Below are 22,212 nucleotides of genomic sequence, written 5' to 3' on the forward strand. Positions count from 1 at the left end.
GAAGTGTTTTTGGCATAAAACTAAATTTAAAACAAGTAAGCCATTTTCAGAAAGCGTTCCGAGTGAGTGTCTCCATTTTCAAAGCTGTCTTTTAAAATTGCTTTTCCTTATTCAATTTTGAGTTGATTCAATACTCTAAAATAATCCACTTGTATAACAGAGGTAAACTCAAGTTTCCTGAAGTCTAGTATTGGTCTATGTCAGTGTATATTTTTACCAACGATTCTATTGGAATTCCTGGTCTGATTCAACTTCTTCTGCAAGTACATGCCATTCACATGAATTTAGCCTGCAGAGGATCAATCTAATTTTATATAGCCTTTTATCGTTACACTCATTTAAAAGTGACAGGTTTTAACACCTAAAAGATAAGTTCAGAAAATAAAGTCTTTGATACTGTATTTTTGTGTTAGTCTTACTGGAATAGACATTGATGCTGAAACATGTATGAAAATACAACGTGTTTATCTGTAAGAACCATACTGAAAATCATACATTGTAACAAAGGAACTAATATGTGCTTCTTTTAATAGAAAAGTATACTTAACCAATTAAATAGTTTACAACAGAGAGAGAGCTACACAGATAAGGGGTAAGCTAGAGATGTCATTTGATATCATTTCTGTAAGGCGTGTTGTTCCTTCCTACATTGAAATCCACAAACTAGGAATTACGACTTTGCTTACTGCATTGGGAATTAAATACTCAGCTATAATAGTTTACAGGCTGCATGCTAAAAGAAAACATTAATGATTCAGCAAAACTCTGAGAAATTTGGGAGGTTATATTAAGTGATATCCCATTGTTCAACATAACATTATTTAATAAAAAATCAAGAAATAAGTTTACTGATCATGAAATATATAGATAAACTAGAATATATCTTATATTCTGAATAAGAAGAAAAATTCAAGTTATTTAAACATTTCAGTAATAATATAATGGAAATAATGCAAAGAAATAGAGGAAAATAATAGAATGGGAAAGACTAGAGATCTCTTCAAGAAAATTAGAAATATCAAGGGAACATTTCATGCAAAGATGGGCTTGATAAAGGACAGAAATGGTATGGACCTAACAGACGCAGAAGATATTAAGATGAAGTGGCAAGAATACACAGAAGAACTGTACAAAAAAGATCTTCACAACCCAGATAACCACAGTGATATGATTACTCACCTGCAACCAGATATCCTGGAATGCGAAGCCAAGTGGGCCATAGGAAGCATCACTACAAACAAAGCTAGTGGAAGTGATGGAATTCCAGTTGAGCTATTTCAAATCCTGAAAGATGATGCTGTGAAAGTGCTGCACTCAATATGCCAATAAATTTGGAAAACACAGTAGTGGCCACAGGCCTGGAAAAGGTCAGTTTTCATTCCAATCCCAAAGAAAGGTAATGCCAAAGAATGCTCAAATTACTGCAGAATTGCATTCATCTCACATGCTAGCAAATTAATGCTCAAAATTCTCCAAGACAGGCTTCAACAGTACAAGAACCGTGAACTTCCAGATGTTCAAGCTGGATTTAGAAAAGGCAGAGGAACCAGAGATCAAATTATCATCACCCAATTAGATTGTCAAAAAAGTAAGAGAGCTGCAGAAGAACATCTATTTCTGCTTTATTGACTATGCCAAAGCCTTTGACTGTGTGGATCACAACAAACTGTGGAAAATTCTTAAAGATATAGGAATACCAGACCACATGATCTGCCTCTTGAGAAATTTGTATGCAGGTCAGAAAGCAACAATTAGAACTGGACATGGAATGAAAGACTGGCTCCAAATAGCGAAAGGAGTACGTCAAGGCTCCATATTGTCACCCTGCTTATTTAACTTCTATGCAGAGTACATCATGAGAAATGCTGGGCTAGAAGAAGCACAAGCTGGAATCAAGATTGCCGGGAGAAATATCAATAACCTCAGATATGCAGATGACACCACCCTTACATCAGAAAGTAAAGAAGAACTGAAGAGCCTCTTGATGAACATGAAAAAGTTGGCTTAAAGCTCAACATTCAGAAAGCTAAGATCATGGCATCTGGTCCCATCACTTCATGGCAAATAGATGGGAAAACAGTGGAAACAGTGACAGACTATTTTTTTGGGCTCCAAAAACACTGAAGATTGTGACTGCAGCCATGAAATTAAAAGATGCTTGCTCCTTGGAAGAAAAGTTATGACCAACCTAGACAACATATTAAAAAGCAGAGACATTACTTTGCTAACAAAGGTCCATCTAGTCAAGGTTATGGTTTTTCCAGTAGTCATGTGTGGATGTGAGAGTTGGACTATAAAGAAAGCTGAGTGCCAAAGAATTGATGCTTTTGAACTGTGGTATTGGAGAAAACTCTTGAGATTCCCTTGGACTGCAAGGAGATCCAACCAGTCCATCCTAAAGGAAATCAGTCCTGAATATTCATTGGAAGGATTGATGCTGAAGCTCCAGTACAATGGCCACCTGATATGAAGAACTGACTCACTGGAAAAGACCCTGATGCTGGGAAAGATTGAAGGCAGGAGGAGAAGACGATGACAGAGGATGAGATGGTTGGATGGCATCACCGACTCAATGGACATGAGTTTTAGTAACCTCCGGGAGTTGGTGATGGACAGGGAGACCTGGTGTGCTACAGTCCATGCGGTCGCAAAGTGTCAGACACAACTCATGAACTGAGCTGAACTGAGCTCAAAACAATATAGAAGGAAACTTAGTCCTCCAACACAAGAAGAAATTACTAGAAATAATAAATCCAAGATGGCAAAATAAATGCCAACAATATAAATACAGAATGGGAGACTGCTGTATATTAAGCAATGTAAGACAATGTATTTTTGAGTATTGTTTGACACACACAAGGTCTAGCAAAGCAACCTGCATGGAATAAGTTGTTACATATGTATTATTAGTATACTGTACTTTATATATGTACATATAAAACAGTGTATTACACATTATTTAGTCAGTAAATATATGTAAGGTATTAATAATATATTAATATATTTTAATGTATTATAATTGTATTATATAAGAATGTATTTTGTGAGTATGTATATACAGCATATATGAACACTACTTTTATTTTTCAAGTATGCAAGAAATAAACACTTCTCCAGAAATAATTTTCCATAATTTGCATTTATAGAAAGATCTATGCTTTTTTAACAATAACTGCAGAAATCAAAGAAAGAATAATTCAATAGATAAATGGCTCCATAACAAACATATATAATTATCTCTTTTATATCTTCATATATGCACATACATATTTATGTGTGTATATGAATGTGTTTGTGCATGTGTAACATTCTGATGAGGCTCTTAATTAATTCTGGTCTTGAAAAACCTGAAGAATATTTAAATTCCTAGACAAATGACTTTAAAGCAGGAATATTTTAGAAAGCTACCTCAGTTATCGTGAAAATCAAAAGTTAAATGATGCTCCCTTAAGGTTATAGAGAGGATATTCCTGAGGATATTTATGAAAATTCAGTACAAATGTTTGTGGCATTTTTAATATTCATGTGAGTAAGAAAACTAAAGAACAGAATCAGTGAAACTCAAAAGCCCAAAGGATCTCGATGATTATTTATGTCAATATCCACATTTTATAGAATATAAATCTGAGTCTCCAGATTGTAAACAGTCTTGTCTATGGTCAGAATAAGAAGGGTTTGTTTTGACTGTCTTTGGAGGTCAAACTCCTAAGTAATTTTTTAAAATTCTGTAAGCCAGTGTTCTCAATTTGGATCAATATAAAAACATGTTTTAAAGAGAATAAGTATTTTTTCTCAGAACGTGAGAAATACATCTGTGAACTCCAATTTGAATGATATTGCTGTAGGTCATGAGGGTTATCCCAAGCATTTCAAATAGAAATTCTTAATTCCAAGCAAATTTAAAGCAGTCATATAGTCAACTTATCTCACACTTGCACATTTCTTTTGTAGTTGCAAAATTATCCTTCAAAGAAAAAAATCATTTGGAATATTTCTCAAATACAAGGGTAGATACATATTCTAAGCTAAAAGTTAAGGAAGAAAGTCATAAAGAGAATTCACATAAAATAGTAAAGAATATGTATGAATTGAATTTATCATTTCCTTAAAAATCATTTTGGTAATTATAAAAATAGAATTTTTTGCCTAATATGTATTTTGCAAAAATATATTTAATATATCTTACAGAATAATTAAATTGCATATTAAATCACATTATTGGGTTAAATTCTTTTCAGATTTCAGGTTATACATTGATAATTTTGTTATCAATATATAAAGAAGAAACCTTGATTTTTATATTTTGTAATCACATTTTTAAAATTTCAACAAGTCATTTTAAAGTTTAAAAATTCCCTCTTCACTCCTAAAGTCTTAGGAAAATTGTTCCATTCTTCACAAGGGAAATTACAACATAGTAATAAGAGTATTAGACATGTGAAGCATCAGAATAAATACAAATGAACAGCTTGCAATCCCAAACCAGTGTAACATTGATGTATTCACTTTAATTTGTAATTATAGTTTATTTTTAAAATTTTCCCCATTAGACTACTCTTTCATTATTTTGTAAGACTGTTTCAAAATTAGAAAATAGAGATATTTTCCCCTCCTGTTTCACTTAACATGGCTTGAGAAGAATGACTCCACATTAAAAACCATATCAAATTTTGTGATTGATGGTTATATTTTCAGAGCTTTAAAACATGTGCAATTAATTTGATGCTTAAAGTTGGTAAGCCATCATAATTTTCAGAGAGGAAAAAATTTAAATCATGAAGCTTGACAGTATGGGAACTAAATGATTCTCATGGGTGTTCAAGGACTTTTTTGGTTTCCAAATCATTTAAAATTTCTATTTGTAACTGTAGTACCTGGAAGAGGCTTTCCATTTTAATACTGTGATAACGTGCATCATAAAATGCATGGACTGCAAGAAAGACCTCTCATGAGACACAACGCTAATAATCCATAGAGGACACAAAACTCTCTAAACTATTTTCCTGAATTGTATTAACCACAGGGTTTCAGAGACATGTGACGTATGTTTATACGTCAAGAATATATCTTTGGGGAGTTTGCTCATGGTTTCATATCATGTGAATCTTCTTTGTTTCATCAGTATTCCCACTTCCTTATTTTCTTTCTGAGTCTCAGTAACTTTGTAGAGTACAAATATTAGGTTGAAATGCTACATTTGCATGAATCAATGTGTTAATTCCATTAGTTGCATAAATGAAACAACCTTTCACAAACATCATATGTACAAATTTCCAATGTTACTTGAAAGGTGAAAGGTAAATTTAGGGCTACCTTTTATACCTTAGGCCACAGTTGAGAACTTGACCTTGAGGGGAAAGATGCTGCTGTGTAAGCATGAAAGTAGCAAGTTAAGTTCTTTCTGGAGAATACAAAATAAGTCTTGTCAAAAATACCTAAAGTACAGTAATTAAAAGCATATCACAGACTTCACTAGTAGTCAGAAGCTTGACTTTGTTGTTCTTTGGAATAAAATGTTTAGAAAATGGTATTTTATTATGTACATTTTATATGTATAAAGTTTATGGAAGAAAAGTGAATAAGACAAACATAAAAGGAGAGGACTGATGAACTAATTAGTAAAAAGTTTTGCACTTTCTATGTTTAAAATACATGCAAAGGGGCTATGTGAATTTACTGTTGTTAAAGATATGTAATTCTATCTAGATTCTAACTTATTGAAAATGCCCTATTTCAATCATTCCTCTGATTAAGTGTTTTGCTGTTGTCAGTAAATGGAGAGAGAAAAACCAGAATCTAGGGAATAAAGTAACAAATCCAAAGTTCATGCAGAGATGCAAACACCCAGAATAGTCAACACAATATTGATGGAGGAATAAGGTCAGAGGACTGACACTACCTGACTTCAAGGCAATACAATATTGTAAAGTAAAATAAATAAAACTGAGGGGAAAAAAAAAAAAAACTTACCATAAAGCTTCAGTATTCAGGACAATATGATGTTGGCAACAACAGACAAAATAGATCAAATGAAACAGTTAAAGAGACCAGAAATAGACCCCCCCCCAAATTTAGTCAAGTAATGTTTGAAAAAGAAGCAAAAATAATACAAAAGGCAAAGACAGTCTTTTTAAGAAACAGTGCTGGAACTATTGGCCACCCTTATTAAAAAATGACTCCTGATAAAGAACTTGAGACCCTTCACAAAAATTAACTAAAAGTGGATGATAGATCTAAATGTAGAATGCAAAACTATAAAGCTCTTAGATGATGACTCATAAGACAATCTAGATAACTTTGGGTTTGTGATGACTTTTTAGATACAACACATAAAGCACAATCAATGAAAAAAATAATTGATACACTGGACTTCATTAAGACAATGGGAACAGAATGAAAAGACAAGTCACTGTCTTGGAGAAAATATTTTCAAAAGACATATCTGATAAAGGATAGTTATCCAAAATACACAAAAAAACTCTCCAATAAAAAAAATGGGCCAAAGACTTCAACAGACATCTCATTAAAGAAGAGATGCAGGTGGAAAATAAGCATATTCTAAGATGCTTCACATCATATGTTATAAAAGAAATGTAAATTAAAACAACAAGTGAAAGTGAAAGTCACTCTGTCATGTGTGACTCTTTGAGACCCCATGTACAGTCTATGGAATTATCCAGGCCAGAATATTGGAGTGGGTAGCCTTTCCCTTCTCCAGGGGATCTTCCCAACCCAGGGATCGAACCCAGGTCTCCGGCATTGCAGGTGGATTCTTTACCAGCTGAACCACAAGGGAAGCTCAAGAATACTGGAGTGGGTAATTTATCCCTTCTCCAGCAGATCTTCCTGACCCAGGAATGAATTGCAGGCGGATTCTTTACCAGCTGAGCTAACAGGGAAGGTATCACTATATACCTATTAGGATGATCAAAATCACCCAAATATAAACTGAAAACACCAAATGCAGAGAAGGATGTGGAACAACAGCAATTCACAGTCATTATTGGTTTGAGTGTAAAATGATACAGTCACTTTGGAAGACAATTTATCAATTTCTTACAACACCAAACATACTCATATCATGCTGCTGCTGCTGTCACGTCAGTCGTGTCCGACTCTGTGTGACCCAATAGACGGCAGCCCACCAGGCTCCTCTGCCCCTGGTATTCTCCAGTCAAGAACACTGGAGTGGGTTGCCATTTCCTTCTCCAATGCATGAAAGTGAAAAGTGAAAGTGAAGTCACTCAGTCATCCAACTCTTCGCGACCCCATGGGCTGTAGCCCACCAGGCTCCTCCGTCCATGGGATTCTCCAGGCATAAGACCCAACAATCAAATGAGTTGAAAACTATGTCCACTCCAAAACCTGCACTCAGATGTTTTTAGTAGCTTCATTCATAATTGCTAAAACTTAGAAGAAATAGATGAAAGAATAAACTGGTACATCAAAACAATGAAGCATTATTTAGCCCTAAAAAAGGAATGAGGTATCAAGCGGTAAAAAGATATGAAAGAAACTTAAATGCATACTACTAAGTGAAAGAAACCAATATGAAAAGGTTACATACTGTATGGTTCTAACAATATGACATTTGGGAAAAGGCAAAAACCTATGGAGAAAGTAAACACGTCAATGCTTGCTATGGGTTAATGGGAGGAAGGGATGACGGTCTGAGCACAGATGATTTTTAGGACAAGGAAACTTTATATGATACTATAACGGTGGATACATGTCATATAACATCTGTCAAAAACCATGGAATGTACAATTAAGGGTAAACTCTGGTATAAAATATGGACTTCGGGTGATGATGTTCTATAAATTCAGGTCCACTAATCGTAACAAATGTAGGTCTCTGGTGGAAGATTTTGACCATGGAGACCATGCATGTGTGGGGGCAGGGAGTATATGGAACATCTCTACACCATCTTCTCCATTTTTCTGTGAACATAAATCTGCACGAAAAATAATCTATTGGGAAAGTACTCATTCACAGTAACCTTGAATTTTCTTATTAGTTTCCTACAATCAGGGACTACTTAAAAATATTTGTATTTAATCTTAAGATATCACTGGTGTATGTGTACGTGTGCATGCTAAGTCACTTCAGTTATGTGCAACTCTTTGAGACACTTTGGACTGTAGCCCACCAGGCTCCTCTGTCCATGGGATTCTCCAGGCAAGGATCCTGGAGTGGGTTGCCATGCCCTCCTCCAGGGGATCTTCCCGACCAGACCCAAGGATTGAATGGGCGTCTGTTATGTCTCCTGGCAGGCAGCCAGGTTCTTTACCACTACTGCCACCTGGGAAACCCGAGTGGTATATGTACATGTATATGCATGCAGATGTGTATATGGATGTGTACATGTAAGCATATATGTATATGAATGTGTTAGAGTGTGTGTGTGTGTGTGTGTGTGTAAGAGAGGACAGAGTGACTTCTTTGTTTTTCTATGAATCAATGATACTCAACTTTAACACATCAAAAAAGATGTGTGGAGAAAGAAAGATTTCCCTAAAGGTAAATTCACGGGCAATTATAAAAGTATTATTGTAACAATGGTTTGTAACTACTGTCATCTGTTTCTACATGACTTAAGAGATTAATACATTAAAAACTGTTAGTGTGAAATCTAGGATTACTGTACCTTTGGTTTATATCTAAATCTTGTTTTCTACGTAATTTAGGATACTAACGCATTAAAAATATTAGTTTACGTTTTGGGACACACCATGTATAAAAATATAATTTTGTGACACCAACAATGGAGAGTAGTGGGGACAAAACCTTTTTTGTGTTACTGAAGTTCAGCTGGTATAAATTCAAATAAAAGTGTTATAACTTTAAGATTTCAAATGAAATCCCCATGGTAACCACAAAGAAAATAGCTCTAGAATACACACAAAGGAAATGAGAAAGAAATTCAAATGTTTCACTACACACATAGACACACAAAATACTAAAAAACAAAAGACAGGAGTTACTATACCAATGTCAGACAAAACAAATTTTAACTTAAAAAAATTACAAGAAACAATGGACATTACACAAAGTGAAATAAGCCAGTCATAAAAAGACAAATACTGTATTATTCCACGCATATAAGGTATTTGCTGCTGCTGCTGCTGCTAAGTCGCTTCGGTTGTGTCCGACCCTGTGCGACCCCATAGACGGCAGCCCACCAGGCTCCCCCGTCCCTGGGATTCTCCAGGCAAGAACACTGGAGTGGGTTGCCATTTCCTTCTCCAATGCATGAAAGTGAAAAGTGAAAGTGAAGTCGCTCAGTTGTATCTGACTCTTAGCGACCTCATGGACTGCAGCTTACCAGGCTCCTCCGTCCATGGGATTTTCCAGGCAAGAGTACTGGAGTGGGGTGCTATTGCCTTCTCCAATAAGGTAGTTAGAGTTGTCCAAATCATAAAAACAGATAGTAGCATGGTGACTGCCAGTGAGTGGGGGGAGAAGGGGATGGGGAGCAATTGTTGTAAGATAAAGAGTTTCAGTTTGCAAGAGGAAGAGAGTTCTGCATGCAGATAGTAGTGATGGTTGTACAACAAAGCGAATGCACTTCATACCACTAAACTGTACACTTAAAATGGTTGAGATGGTAGATTTTCTGGAATGTGTGCTTTATCACAATTTTTAAATGAAGGAAAAAATATAGACCAAATTAAGTGAAGTGAGTGAAGTCGCTCAGTCATATCCGACTCTTTGCGACCCTGTGAACTGTAGACTACCAACCAGGCTTCTCCGTCCATGGGATTCTCCAGGCAAGAATACTGGAGTGGGTTACCATTTCCTTCTCCAGGGGATCTTCCCGACCCAGGGATCAAACCCGGGTCTCCCACATTGGAGGCAGACGCTTTAACCTCCAAGCCACCAGGGAAGCCCAAATTAGATTTTGTTAAAATTAAATTCCCGTACATCAAAGGGCACCATTTAGAGAGTGAAAAGCAAACCACAGACTGGAAAAAATATTTGCAATACATGTGATTAATAAAGAAATTAAAAAGATGTTCCTAGCACAACACATTACAAAGTTGCTCTCTATTAAGAACACATCTTTTTTTTTTTTCCAGACTCAATCTGTAATTACAGGAATCAGTAACTTAAAAAAAATTACTTATCTTCTGAATCTATGTATTTTATCTTTGTTAAAACTTCATGCCAAATGTCAAGAGAATGAAAGTTGAATAACCAGGATCTAATTGCAAGAATGCAATTTAATTGTGTGCAGAATAACAATTAAAAAAAAAAACTGTCTCAAGAATTAAACAAAGAAATGACAAATTCCTGAAGGAAATTATCTCAATAAGAAAAACAAAACAGAAAACACCTTAGCCCAGTCCAAATGACAGTGTATAAAGTAAGCTATTTTTAACTCTGAGTTTGAAAAGATTTTTCTTTTGGGACTCCTGTCCGTTGTATTTAATTACCCTGAACTTGCCCATCGTTTTCATGTCCACTGACTTTGCTCTACATTTTTATCATTTTATGAGTAAATTGAACAAAAGCCTATATGGTCTTTGTATCACTAGCACTTCTCCTTGTCAATACAGTCTGCAGTTACAAGATTTAATCTCCTAAATTCACATATCTAATGATGCTTCTGGAAGGATAAAATTGATTATCTTCCGAACCAGATCACAAAAGTTATTTTGTATCCTATTGCACCAAAATGGACTCCATTATTACACAAATTTACAACGCATTAAATTATTTTCCTGCCTCAGTTTGCTCTAATGATGCAATAACATTTCCTTCTGGTTTCTTCTTTTTTCCCCTGACAATCACTTTAAAGTTCTTAAAAATCACTTCTTGCATTAAAAGTCCAGTTCAGATGTTAGATTTTTAGGACTTCTTTGTTGACATGAGGAACAGATTCTACACTTCAGACAATATTCCCCCTTATCATTGTTTATGCCTTAGCTCACTGTACAGGCCTCTATTTCTACCAGAAAGCCTATGCGTTCCTCTAAAGCAGTGATCAGCTCTTCAATTTTGAATCTAGAGTATCTGACATTCAGTAGATATTTAATAAATATACAGTATTGCTTATCTTTGTGTTATGCATGTTATACACGTATGTATGCATGACTGAATTTAGCCTTTTGGTTATTTGCCACTTTGAGACAAGAGTCTACTCCTGAGGTCTTTCTGTTGAGCTTGTATTAATAAAAGGAAAATATTGACATAATCCATAAAAGTGGCATCTGTGACTTTAGTGGGGAAGCATTAAGGCATATTATCTCAGCCAGCTTTATCACTGGTTGGCCTCTTAACTACAGATGGGATTTAATTGCTTCTTACAGACATTTAACATTTAAGCTTCCACAACATTGCCCACTAGCTATTTAGCACTTCTGTTCATAGTTTTTACCCCAAATTCATCAAATTATACTATGAATTCTTATTATTCTTTAATGCAGCAACATATAAAAATCAGTAGTTTGTTCATAAGCAGATAAAAGTAAGCGCCAAGATCATATGTTTGCCTTTTCAAAGAAGAGAAGCGCTAAAATAAAATAGTAGGTAAATAAAATTCAAGTTGGTAAGCAGAGTAGCCATTATAAAACAATAGAAAATATATATATATATATATATATATATATATATATATATATAAATTACTGAAGTTCCTTCTGGTCTAGGGAAACTGTGTAGGTATATGCACCATTGTGCCAAGGACAGACTGGTCCTTTGCAGACACTTACCCTCTGACAGCATGAATAAGTCTCAGTGATGGATAGGCAGTCCGCACTTTGAGTTTATTCTTAAGGATTAACGCATTAACCCACTCCACGTGCTTCTCTCCTCCTTTGACCATGAAAGCAGGGATCCAAAGGACACTGTCATTCAGCATGGAAAGTCTATGCACAAATTTTTCTCTGTCACTCTCATTCCGAAAGCCTCCAAACGCTCTTTGTACAACTGATGGATTCATGGTAATAAAATCTGATTTAGTTCCCACATCTGCAGCAAACTCCACCACAGGGGCTAGATTACACCTGAAGAGGGAAAAAATTAATGGACAAATGAAAAGTAAGTATGAAGCATTCACTTATAAAATGGCATTCATGAAAAGAAAAAGCGGAGTGAGCATGTTTTTCCTTTTTCAGTTTTTTTAACCAGGTAGGGAAAAAAAAACATAATCTGCCTGGTAAAATTACATTTTCAGCAAGTCATCACACTTTCAGGAATACAGTACTGTCTTCAATAAGGATTATAATGGGGCTCAAATTGTCATTTATATTAACACAACCTGTTGTTGAAGAATACTTATTTCTATTATCTTCATAAAACCACAAGATATGAATTCCTAATAGGGGAATTTATGATGGTAAATTCATAAGAGCTCTGCCATGAAGTAGGCAGTCTAAGCCACATGCTGTTCTAGAAGTAAGTCAAACATACTTGACCTGATAGTTTAACCTGCACCACTTGTCAAGCTTAAGTCATTTCAACAAGTTTCTAAACATATGTAAGTGGAGATGGCTTTTCTGTACCCTGAGGTTAAGGGAAAAATATAACTCCTTGCAACATTTTCCACAAACCTATTTGTAATTGCTTTCCCTAGGCCTAAATGGGGAGGAAAAGTAAGAAAATGGAGTTACTGCATTTAATGTACCTCTTTGAGATGTTTCCAGAGAAAAATCCTCTACCAAGGGATCAGATATCTTTCTGTCCCTTTTGAGGACATCCTCAAAACACCTGCCTTCCCTACTAATCAGACATGAGCCCTTTGTGGAGGAGGACCCCTGTTCTCAACACCCGAGCTCCTGGGCCTCACTAAGTACCTGATACTGATTCTATTCTTGTAACCTGATTTTTGCATTTTAAGAAAGCTTTGGAAAGCACCTGGAATTTGTCTTCCACTTGTGATACTTTGATTCTGTCACAAAGAGTTCTGGATTTGATTAAACTTGAAAAACAGCTTTTAAATTTTATAATAGTTAAACTTGCTAAAAAAAAAAAAGGGCACATTTTAATTAGTTGATCAGTGAAAAATTAAATTTTTAACAAACAAGAGTTTGCTATTTGGGGAAAAAATAATTTGAATCTACATTCATGAAAACACACTTTCACAGATTTTTTTTTGTTTTCTTTTCTTTTTGGTTGTTTACATCAACCTTTCAAGTGAAGGGAAGATAAACTAATTTCCTCTCGCTGCATTTTTGCAGGTTTGACTGCATTATGAAAGTTTCTCACATTTCTCTACCTGCTGCATTTCTCCACATTAATTAAATCTCAAACCAGTTAAATTGAATTAGAAAGTAAAGTGTGTGTTCTTCTATTAAAATTATTGGCTTATATATCGTTCCTTATCTCTCTTAATTAATATATCTGATTACTTCCTAGATCTCTGACAACACTTATCTAACACAACAAATATCTTTCATCTCACACAATTAAGCAGAGTCTCTGTTATCTAGACTGAGCTACTGAGAGAAAACAAAGTTAACACATCATCATATTATTTAGAAATAATCTCAAGTCATGTAACTTTAATTATACCCACTAGATTATGTGATAGAGTACTTATCTGTCTCCATCCATGATCCATGCCCTGTTGGAGATTAGTTATTCCTCATTCCTCTCACAGTAAGGATACTAGCGATGGGACTGCCCTGGGAAAGAACAGCTACATGCGAACAGAACAAACTGAGCATCTTACAGTGTAACTCACAGAAGACTAAGGATATGGTTATTTTTAAAGTCTTAAAATGCGCTCCACATCAGCTTCAAAAATAGTCTAAAATTCTAACCAAGCTGATTATAAGATGTATTTGGAAAGTGTGGAAATACATTCTGAACAACATGGGTGCAGACACTTCCCCTTCCTTAGGTAAAAAAATAGATAGCACTTGCTAACACGGCAGTTAACATGTCCTGTCTGGGGAGATAGCTTCAGACAGATCTTTCTGCTGTAATGATACCTCAGCCATCCTTTTCAGAGGGTTCTACCAGAGGAAAAACAATATCTATAAATGTCATTTTCTCTATAATTGTACAAGTAATCAGAGCCATCCCTGTTCAAGACAGCCAAGATAACATCCCAATGAATTATCTTTTCAGGAAAAAAAAAAAAGACTTAGTGTATGCTTTTCATTCCTTTTTCTTATCACATGAAAAAAAGCCCCTCCACATCTCATGTTTGCAAACACCCACTCTTAGCCTCAGCTCAGTTTCTGAAACAGGACTGTCTGGCCAGGTGTTATTGAAGAGTTAATAAGGCAGTCATCAATAAAGCTGGGTGCTGAAAGACAGGGACTTTCCACCTTGGAAACAAAAGGAAATTAGCAGAATAACATGATTTCTGGAGAACAGGGGTGATCAAGAGGGAACTAACGTATCTGAGGAGGTAAAAAACGCTAAGTGGCTGTGATGCAAACCGAAAGGGCATCAGGCGATCAAAGAATCATCAGTTCACCTGAGCTTCGCTGTACAGTTTCTATGACCCAAGCACAGCCCCATCAGGCTTTGTGAAGGATGGAAATGGGAGTACTGAAAATAGTGGACAGAGGACACACCGTGACATGTCGACTATGCTGGTTCCGCACGCCTGCTTGTTCTTTTTGTTTGGAGTGCCTATGCCTAAGTTTTTACTGGAAGGAAAGATTAATATCACGTCCACATGTGGCCAGCAAATTAACTTTGCTGCGGTTGGATTAGATATGTAGTCATATAATTAGCTGAATCATATAATCAGGGCAAGCATTAAAGAGGCCAAAATAACCAACCAGCTGTGTTGTACTCCAGCAATTCAGTAGACTCGTTGTGAACTTCACAGCATTACTAGTAGCAATGGTGCTGATTGAGCAAGATTATAAATAGGTTTGCAATCACACATTCTTCATCTTCCTTTTTAATAACTCTTCTCAGGGATTACAATAATCAAAAGTAGCCAGAATCGGTAGCAAGCATTTATGAAGCATTATTTCACGTTATTCTTAATCTTGTAAAATTGAAGAGGGCTCGATTTTTAAATGGTGGATTTCTGTGAGTCGAAACTACCGAGTATACAGAATATTTAATGCACTCAAGTTCTGCTTCTTTAGCCAAATTAAATTTGTGTGTGTGTGTTAGTTGCTTAGTTGTGTCCAACTCTTTTTCGGCCCCATAGACTGTAGCCCACCAGGCTCCTCTGTCCATGGGATTTCCCAGGCAAGAGTACTGGAGTGGGTTGCCATTCCCTTTTCCAGAGGATCTTCCCAACTGAGGGCTGGAACCCTGATCTCATGCACTGCAGGCAGATTCTCTATCATCTGAGCTACTAGGGAAGCCCCAAAATTTTATACTGACCAACTATTTTGACATATCAAAAACATGAAACCATATCTAAGAATTAGGTATGGTGGCCAAACTCGATGCTTATTCAAAGCTGCCCAATTTTCTATTCATTTGTGTTTATTTTCCAAGACTGATTAAAACCTTTGGGAATGCAGCCAGCTCCATTTCCACCCTAGACCTCTGAAATTTCTTCTGTGATCTCAAGCTAGATGTGATGCCTTCTCAACAGTCCTTTTATGTAGAATTGAAGGCACTTTCATTTATCTCATGGCTATATAAAATATTCTTTAAGGCATTTTAATTTATTTAATTTTTTAGGAAAGCTGTGTTTATTTCACAATGATCGCTCAAAACCACCTCATTCTCCAGCAAGACATATCTTGTAGACTTGGCAATATTCTCTGCATTTCCCTTAAGTTATGGCTGAACAGTCTAAGCAACTAGGAGGTCCCTCTTTCAAAAGTTCAACAGATATGCCTTAAGAGTTCATTGTGCAAATACAATACATTGCTCAGAATTTTTTTTTTTCTGGCTATCTTACTCTTTGTGCTAGTTGGCAATGATGTAATCTCGCCAAAGTATGATCCTGACATTTATTATTAGTAATAGCAATAAGAAAATGCTCAAGTAGCCACATGTTTACATATCCCACAGTGTGTGTTACATACCTTTGTGCTACCTACAGAACTAGTCACTGGAGACACTGAGGTGAAACAGCATGCACTGTGATACAGGAGGATGTCAATAACAACTAAGTGGATTACAGCCTTATCTTCATTCTTTCTCACATTAATGTTCAGACAAGTTCCAATCACATAATTTTACAAACACACCCTTTTTTCTGTTAGCCAATCTCACTCTTTGCTGTACTAACACTGAAATCCCTTAACTGAAACCATCATAAGCTGGGAACCACATTTGTCAACTGACAATGAAATGGGAGATGACCTCTTTTCTTTTCTGCCCTGAGAGGAAGCACATGGTTCCTAGCTGCTCCCATCCTGTTTTTGAGCTTGAAGAGTCAAGAGAACACTGACTCTCTAATACCTGGTTTTATTCTAGGCTTTGTGGTTACCCTCTCAACTCTGCTAGGGGAAGCCGAAACACGCAACCTCTCAGCCTCTCTGGCTTTTCCTGAGGTGAAGGTAGTAGAACTGAAGCCAATACTTTTTGCAATACTTTGAGGTCAGGGGTGGTATTATCTTCACTTAGGGGTGAGGAACTAGGTCAAAGCCGATTAAGAAATAAGTTTAAGGACATAGTGTATAGAAAATAAAAGATAATTATTTAAAAATTACTCCAGGACAGGTGTTTTAATTGACACTGTTTACACACTGATTTCTTTCAGAATCAGTGAAAATCTCTATATGTTCATCTTTCACCCAACCCTCCTGTAAGGAACAGAATGCCTTATCATTTGGTCTTAAGCATATTCTACAAGGCCACTCACTCACAACATTCCCCAAACATTGAGCAATTATTGAACAAAGGGGTTTTAAATATCTAACACAGCAAAACAATAGTTACACTTCAGGTCTCTTGAAAGAAAGGATTTTTAAAAATGCTAGTAAAATGATTAAATAGCTAGTTGATGTCACTTTTTGAAATAGGAAGCCTAGGGTTAACAGATGACTTATATGTGGTATAATATTATGTAGTAGACAAAGTGTAAGAGTTTGAAATGAAGCATCATGTTGAAGATTTGAATTTTCAGTATGGTAGATGAACACAAAAACACAGAAACACACATCGTGCGTTATGCTTGCTGATAACAATGAATAAAATCCTCAAGTTGACAGAAATAAATGCAAATGACACATAGCATGAAAATGACTAAGTGACTAAGTAGAAAAGAGGTTTCTTTTCACAAACCCAGATTTGTTTATATTACTGGCAAGGGTGGGAAAACAGTGTCATATTATTTCTAGGGAAATCACAGAATCAAAAAAAAGTCAAACTCATTCTAGAAGACAATGATCCACGTAACAGAGAAATATCTTAGATTATGTCATTCCCATACTTCAGTCAAAATCAAAATAGCATCACCCATTTGGCAAATTTGCTACAACTGCACAGATATTATTCAATAAAACTTAAGTTTTTTTCTGAGGGGGGAGAAGGAAAGGGATGCCAAAGAATGAACATACTGTGCTAAATCAAATGAATTTCCATGCATGTGATTGTTTTCTTTTTCACAAAGTGAATATATATAGTTGCAAGACTAATATTTATTTGAATTATACATATAAGTTTCTTGAAAATGCATATGAAATGAATATTAAGCATACACTATAAATACTTCCTTTATAATTAAAATGAAGGATCATTTTAACTTTTCTGAAAAAATTCTGGCAAAAAATTCCTGTTGAGGAATTCCTTTTTTCTGGTAAAAATCCATTACTGGAAATATTTAAGACAAGGAAAACCAAGCAAGATTCTTAGGATGTATTTTTCAGCCCTCTTGTCCTAGTCAGGGAACTGAACCATTTTTCAGTGGTTGCTGAGCAGTTACTATTTTTTCTACAGAGGGAAAAACTGATTTAGCATGGAATTTATGTTCTTAAAAATTATGTTGTACATTAAAAGGAAAGAAACAGCATTCATGAAATATTATAGCTGATACTTTAATCACCCACGCCAGAAAACCAAGGCAGAAAAACTATAACATTTTCTCTTTGCAATTCATAGTGTTAATAAACTAAGTACCATGTGAGCATTAGAGTGGTGGTGGGAAACACTCGAATTTTCTAACATTTCGTGATGATATCAGCAAACTCGTCACAGTAATATCACGCTGACACAACTTTCTTGTCTAAGAAGACAAAAACTTGTCATTCTAAACTACAAATGCACTTTTCTTTTCATTTCTTTTTTTTTTCCCCGTTTTTTAAGCTTTTATTCATGCATTCATAGACAACATCTAGTTTATGTTTTTTTGTATTTGTATAACTGGTAACAGGTTGAACATATTTTTCTTCAAATTTCTTTCTCACTCAACATTAACTAAGATTTTAATTTAGATATGTAAATTTAGTTTATTCCTCTTAATTGCCATATAGTTTTTTTATTCTTTGAAAATATAAAACAGTTTCTATCTGGAATGGATAAAAATCAATTGGTAAACATTTAGTTTTCTCCAGGTTATCACTATTGTGAACATCACTGTAGTTAATTTTCTTACACATAGCTTTTTCTGATCTTTTACAGAGATTTCCTGGGATTCAACCCAGACTGGATCAGCAGGGTTGTAATGTATACACATACATTTGGTTTTTGTTCAGTAGCTCAGTCATGTCCAACTCTTTGGGACCCCACTGACTGCAGGATGCCAGGCTCCCCTGTCCTTCACCATCTCCCAGAGCAATCCAAGATTAAACGATGATTTCTTACTTAGTATATATAATCTATTTGACACATGCCCCTGGAAAGAAGGTTGATATAATGTTCAGAAGAGTCAGGTATTCTGATACTCACCAAGCATTCAGAAAAGTATCATACCATGCGTGGATAAAAATGAATGTTTCATTTCCTAATATCACAAGGCAGGCCGAGGCCATCTCACATTAATTACATCATATTTATTCTAAGGGGGTCTTTCTCTATCTCCATTTAGCAGAAAGTCACATTCTGACTGACCAGAAGGACTTGATCTCCACAATTCTTTTATCTTCCGTATCTGGTTCATCACAAAGCCCTAAAAATCCATCTCAGAAAATCTCTCCTGAGTAAGTTCTCTCTTCTTCATTCTTATCGGTATTTTCAAAGCTTAGGCACTGCCATGTGCGTCTGGACTATCACTGGAATAATTTCCGAATTGATTACTACTTGGCTATAACAACTGATGAATCATGAATTGATCTGCAATTTTTAAAGAATGAAGGAGAATAAAATGGATTATAACAGAACGTGACAGTGTTCCATGCACATCACCTTATGGAAATTTATTTCAGGTTTACATGTGTGTAGCATTAATGACCATAGCTGGGGAAGCAACAGGAGGAGGATATCATGATGTAAGTTGTATTTCTTGCTGTAATGTTTACTAAACAGTACTGAAAAACACTGCTCTAACCAGTTCTATAAAACCCGGACTCCAATTTGATCTGTCTGTTTCAAGGATGGTATCATCTTATTAATACGCATGTTGCTGCTGCTGCTGCTGCTAAGTCACTTCAGTCGTGTCCGACTCTGTGTGACCCCACAGACGGCAGCCCACCAGGATTCCCCATCCCTGGGATTCTCCAGGCAAAAACACTGGAGTGGGTTGCCATTTCCTTCTCCAATGCATGAAAGTGAACAGTGAAAGGGAAGTCGCTCAGTCGCATCCGACTCTTCATGACCCCATGGACTGCAGCCCACCAGGCTCCTCCGTCCATGGGATTTTCTAGGCAAGAGTATTGGAGTGGGGTGCCATCGCCTTCTCCAATTAATAAGCATATTTGATCACAATACTATCCCAACCAAAACCTTCAGTGACATCAGTCCAAGGGTTTTCATAACTTGCCCATACCCTTTCTTTCCAGAATTTTCTCTCTACATGTTTGCCTGTCTTGTATCCCAATGGCATCAGACTACTCCATGTAGTTTTCTGTCTGTGTCTCTTTATTTATGATGAACATCTCTGAGTGAAATTACTCCCTCTCTAAGACACTCTAGCCTCCAACCTCAAAATGTCCTATCTTTTCCTAAAACTCAAAGGTTAATATCCTTTGCAATGCTTTATATGTTTTCTTTGGCAGAATCGACTGCTTCTGTAGCACTGATCTAAAATATTTACCTTATCTCTATTCTATCACATATGGAACTCCATTACATGTAGTTGCTTGTATAGGGTTGCTATCTCTTTAATGCAATTAGTTAAGCTAACTATAATAATAACATCGGTTATTCTGTGTATGTGAATTGAGAATCTGTTTAATTTACAGTGGTTACTTGATCTCTTAAGTCTTCTAGGAGTGCTGCTGAAGCTCTTAACCAAGTCCTGAAAATTCACAGGCCTCTGGGTCACAGGTTAACATAACTCTGAAAAATGGGCAATTTTGCTGGGCTATTTCCCCATTTAAAGGGGACAGGCTCTCGTGGGCTGATGATGATAAATGCCAAAGAAAACAAAACTACCACTTGGTTTGTGCCCCAAGGGCGTCAGTTCGTGAGCTCTGCACTAAATCTTCTGATTCTCTGTACAACCACTTCAATTTTCACTTTTAATGTGTTTGTTCTGTTAAATATATTAAAGGCGTTTCATTAGAAAGCTGATACAGCGTGTGTTTGGGGAAGTGAATTAAGGATCACCAAACATACTAATAAACAGGTGTTAAGCTGAAAACTCTGAAGCTGATAAAATGTTTAACCCTCAGAAGGTGTGCTAACTGAAATACACAAAAATTGAAACACAACCATCCTTTTTAGTTGGAATTACTTACATTACAATAAGAAATGCGATCTGTTTCATTGACGCGCCTATTCTAGGTGACCTGTGTTTTCTGTGTGCAAAGCCATCATCATTCAAAACAAGCAAGGAAAGCCTAGCGGAGTTCCAAAGGCCGATAGTAATTTTTCAGTCTGATTTTTAAAAACACTCACAAGTCAAAATGTACCTATAAGAGAATATACAGGGGTGACAGGTGGAGAAAAGAAACTATGTTGCTTAGCATTCACTGACTGGTGGGGTCCCCCTCTCCCTTTCATTAAAGTCTCACAGTTTCAGTCCATGGTTTGTATAAATGATACTTTGAGTTACCGGTTAATCAAGACGGTGTTCTGTTTCTTTGTTAAACATCACATAAAAAGTTGAGATATGCCTAAAGGTCTATTATACATTAACATTACCCAAGACTCTGAAATCTCAGCAGATAATTAAAGAATGTATCAGAAACATTTTTGTATTAAAGGAATCAAATAATACATTCCAAATGTTAATAGCTTTCTTAAGTTACATACAGAAGATCATGCCTAGAAAAGTTGAAAACATACACTGAGGGACAAGGCATGTGTATGTATGTTTAAAAGGTAAGTAGGATTATTATTAACGATCTCAATCACTGAAGTTAAAAAGCATGAAAAGCATATCCCTGCAATCCTTCGATAAGATGGTATATGCCAAGAGCAGGGGCAAGCATATCCATACAAACACAACATTTGTGGAAAGGGGGCTATTTTCCTGTCCCAAGTTGAACAGCTTTAAAACTCAGTTTCACTCACTTTTATAATTAATTTCTTGTGTGTACCTGGCAGCAATGCTATGTTCTTAGTTCCATTTTTACTGTTATTATTACTGTTACTGTCCTGTTTTGTTATTCCTCTCTCCATCAGACTGTCTCCTCCATCAGACTGTGAACTTCAAACAGAATACACCATGTAATTTATCCCTATATCCCGAATACAGACTGAAATCCCTCAGATCTTGTCATCTAGTGGCTGCTTGATAATTATTAGTTGAATGAAGAAATACTTGCTGATATGACTACAAATTAATGGAGTCACTGCTTCCATTTAAAACTTCAAGTAAATGCTTCTTATTTGTTATTTAGGAGACATATATTTGTGCCATATGTGATTTCCATACTTATAAAATAATTGTGGACCCTAACTCTGGACTTCTTTTCTAAACAATTATTAATCACAATAGAAAAGTCCCTCTCAATTCTTTATAGGATCACCATGCTCTTGACATTGTTTAGTCTGATCATTTATATAATTCACTAAACATAATAAGACCTATCATATACTACCTTATGCCAGATACTATACATATCTGTTATTCAAACTTACAGCACATCCAAATAATTAAGTATAAGTAAGTAATCATATCCTACAAATGAAGAAAAAAGTTTCAGTTTACGAACCTTCAGAGTTGGGATTTAAATCCAACTTTGTATCTAAAACATTATGAATCCAAAATTTACTGCACAATACTGCAT

At 35.8% G+C, this 22,212-nt stretch overlaps 1 protein-coding gene across 1 annotated transcript in view; it reads right to left on the bottom strand.

The window, feature by feature from the left end:
- The window catches only part of ST8SIA4 (ST8 alpha-N-acetyl-neuraminide alpha-2,8-sialyltransferase 4), a 105,929-nt gene that overhangs the window by 51,310 nt on the left and 32,407 nt on the right, over positions 1 to 22,212 (bottom strand). The window contains exon 4 of the mRNA XM_055565535.1: positions 11,716 to 12,009. Within this exon, the coding sequence (XP_055421510.1) occupies positions 11,716 to 12,009 (294 nt within the window). The remainder of the gene's footprint in view (positions 1 to 11,715; positions 12,010 to 22,212) is intronic.

This window comes from Bubalus kerabau, chromosome 1, assembly GCF_029407905.1.
Source record: "Bubalus kerabau isolate K-KA32 ecotype Philippines breed swamp buffalo chromosome 1, PCC_UOA_SB_1v2, whole genome shotgun sequence".
NCBI lineage: Eukaryota > Metazoa > Chordata > Mammalia > Artiodactyla > Bovidae > Bubalus > Bubalus kerabau.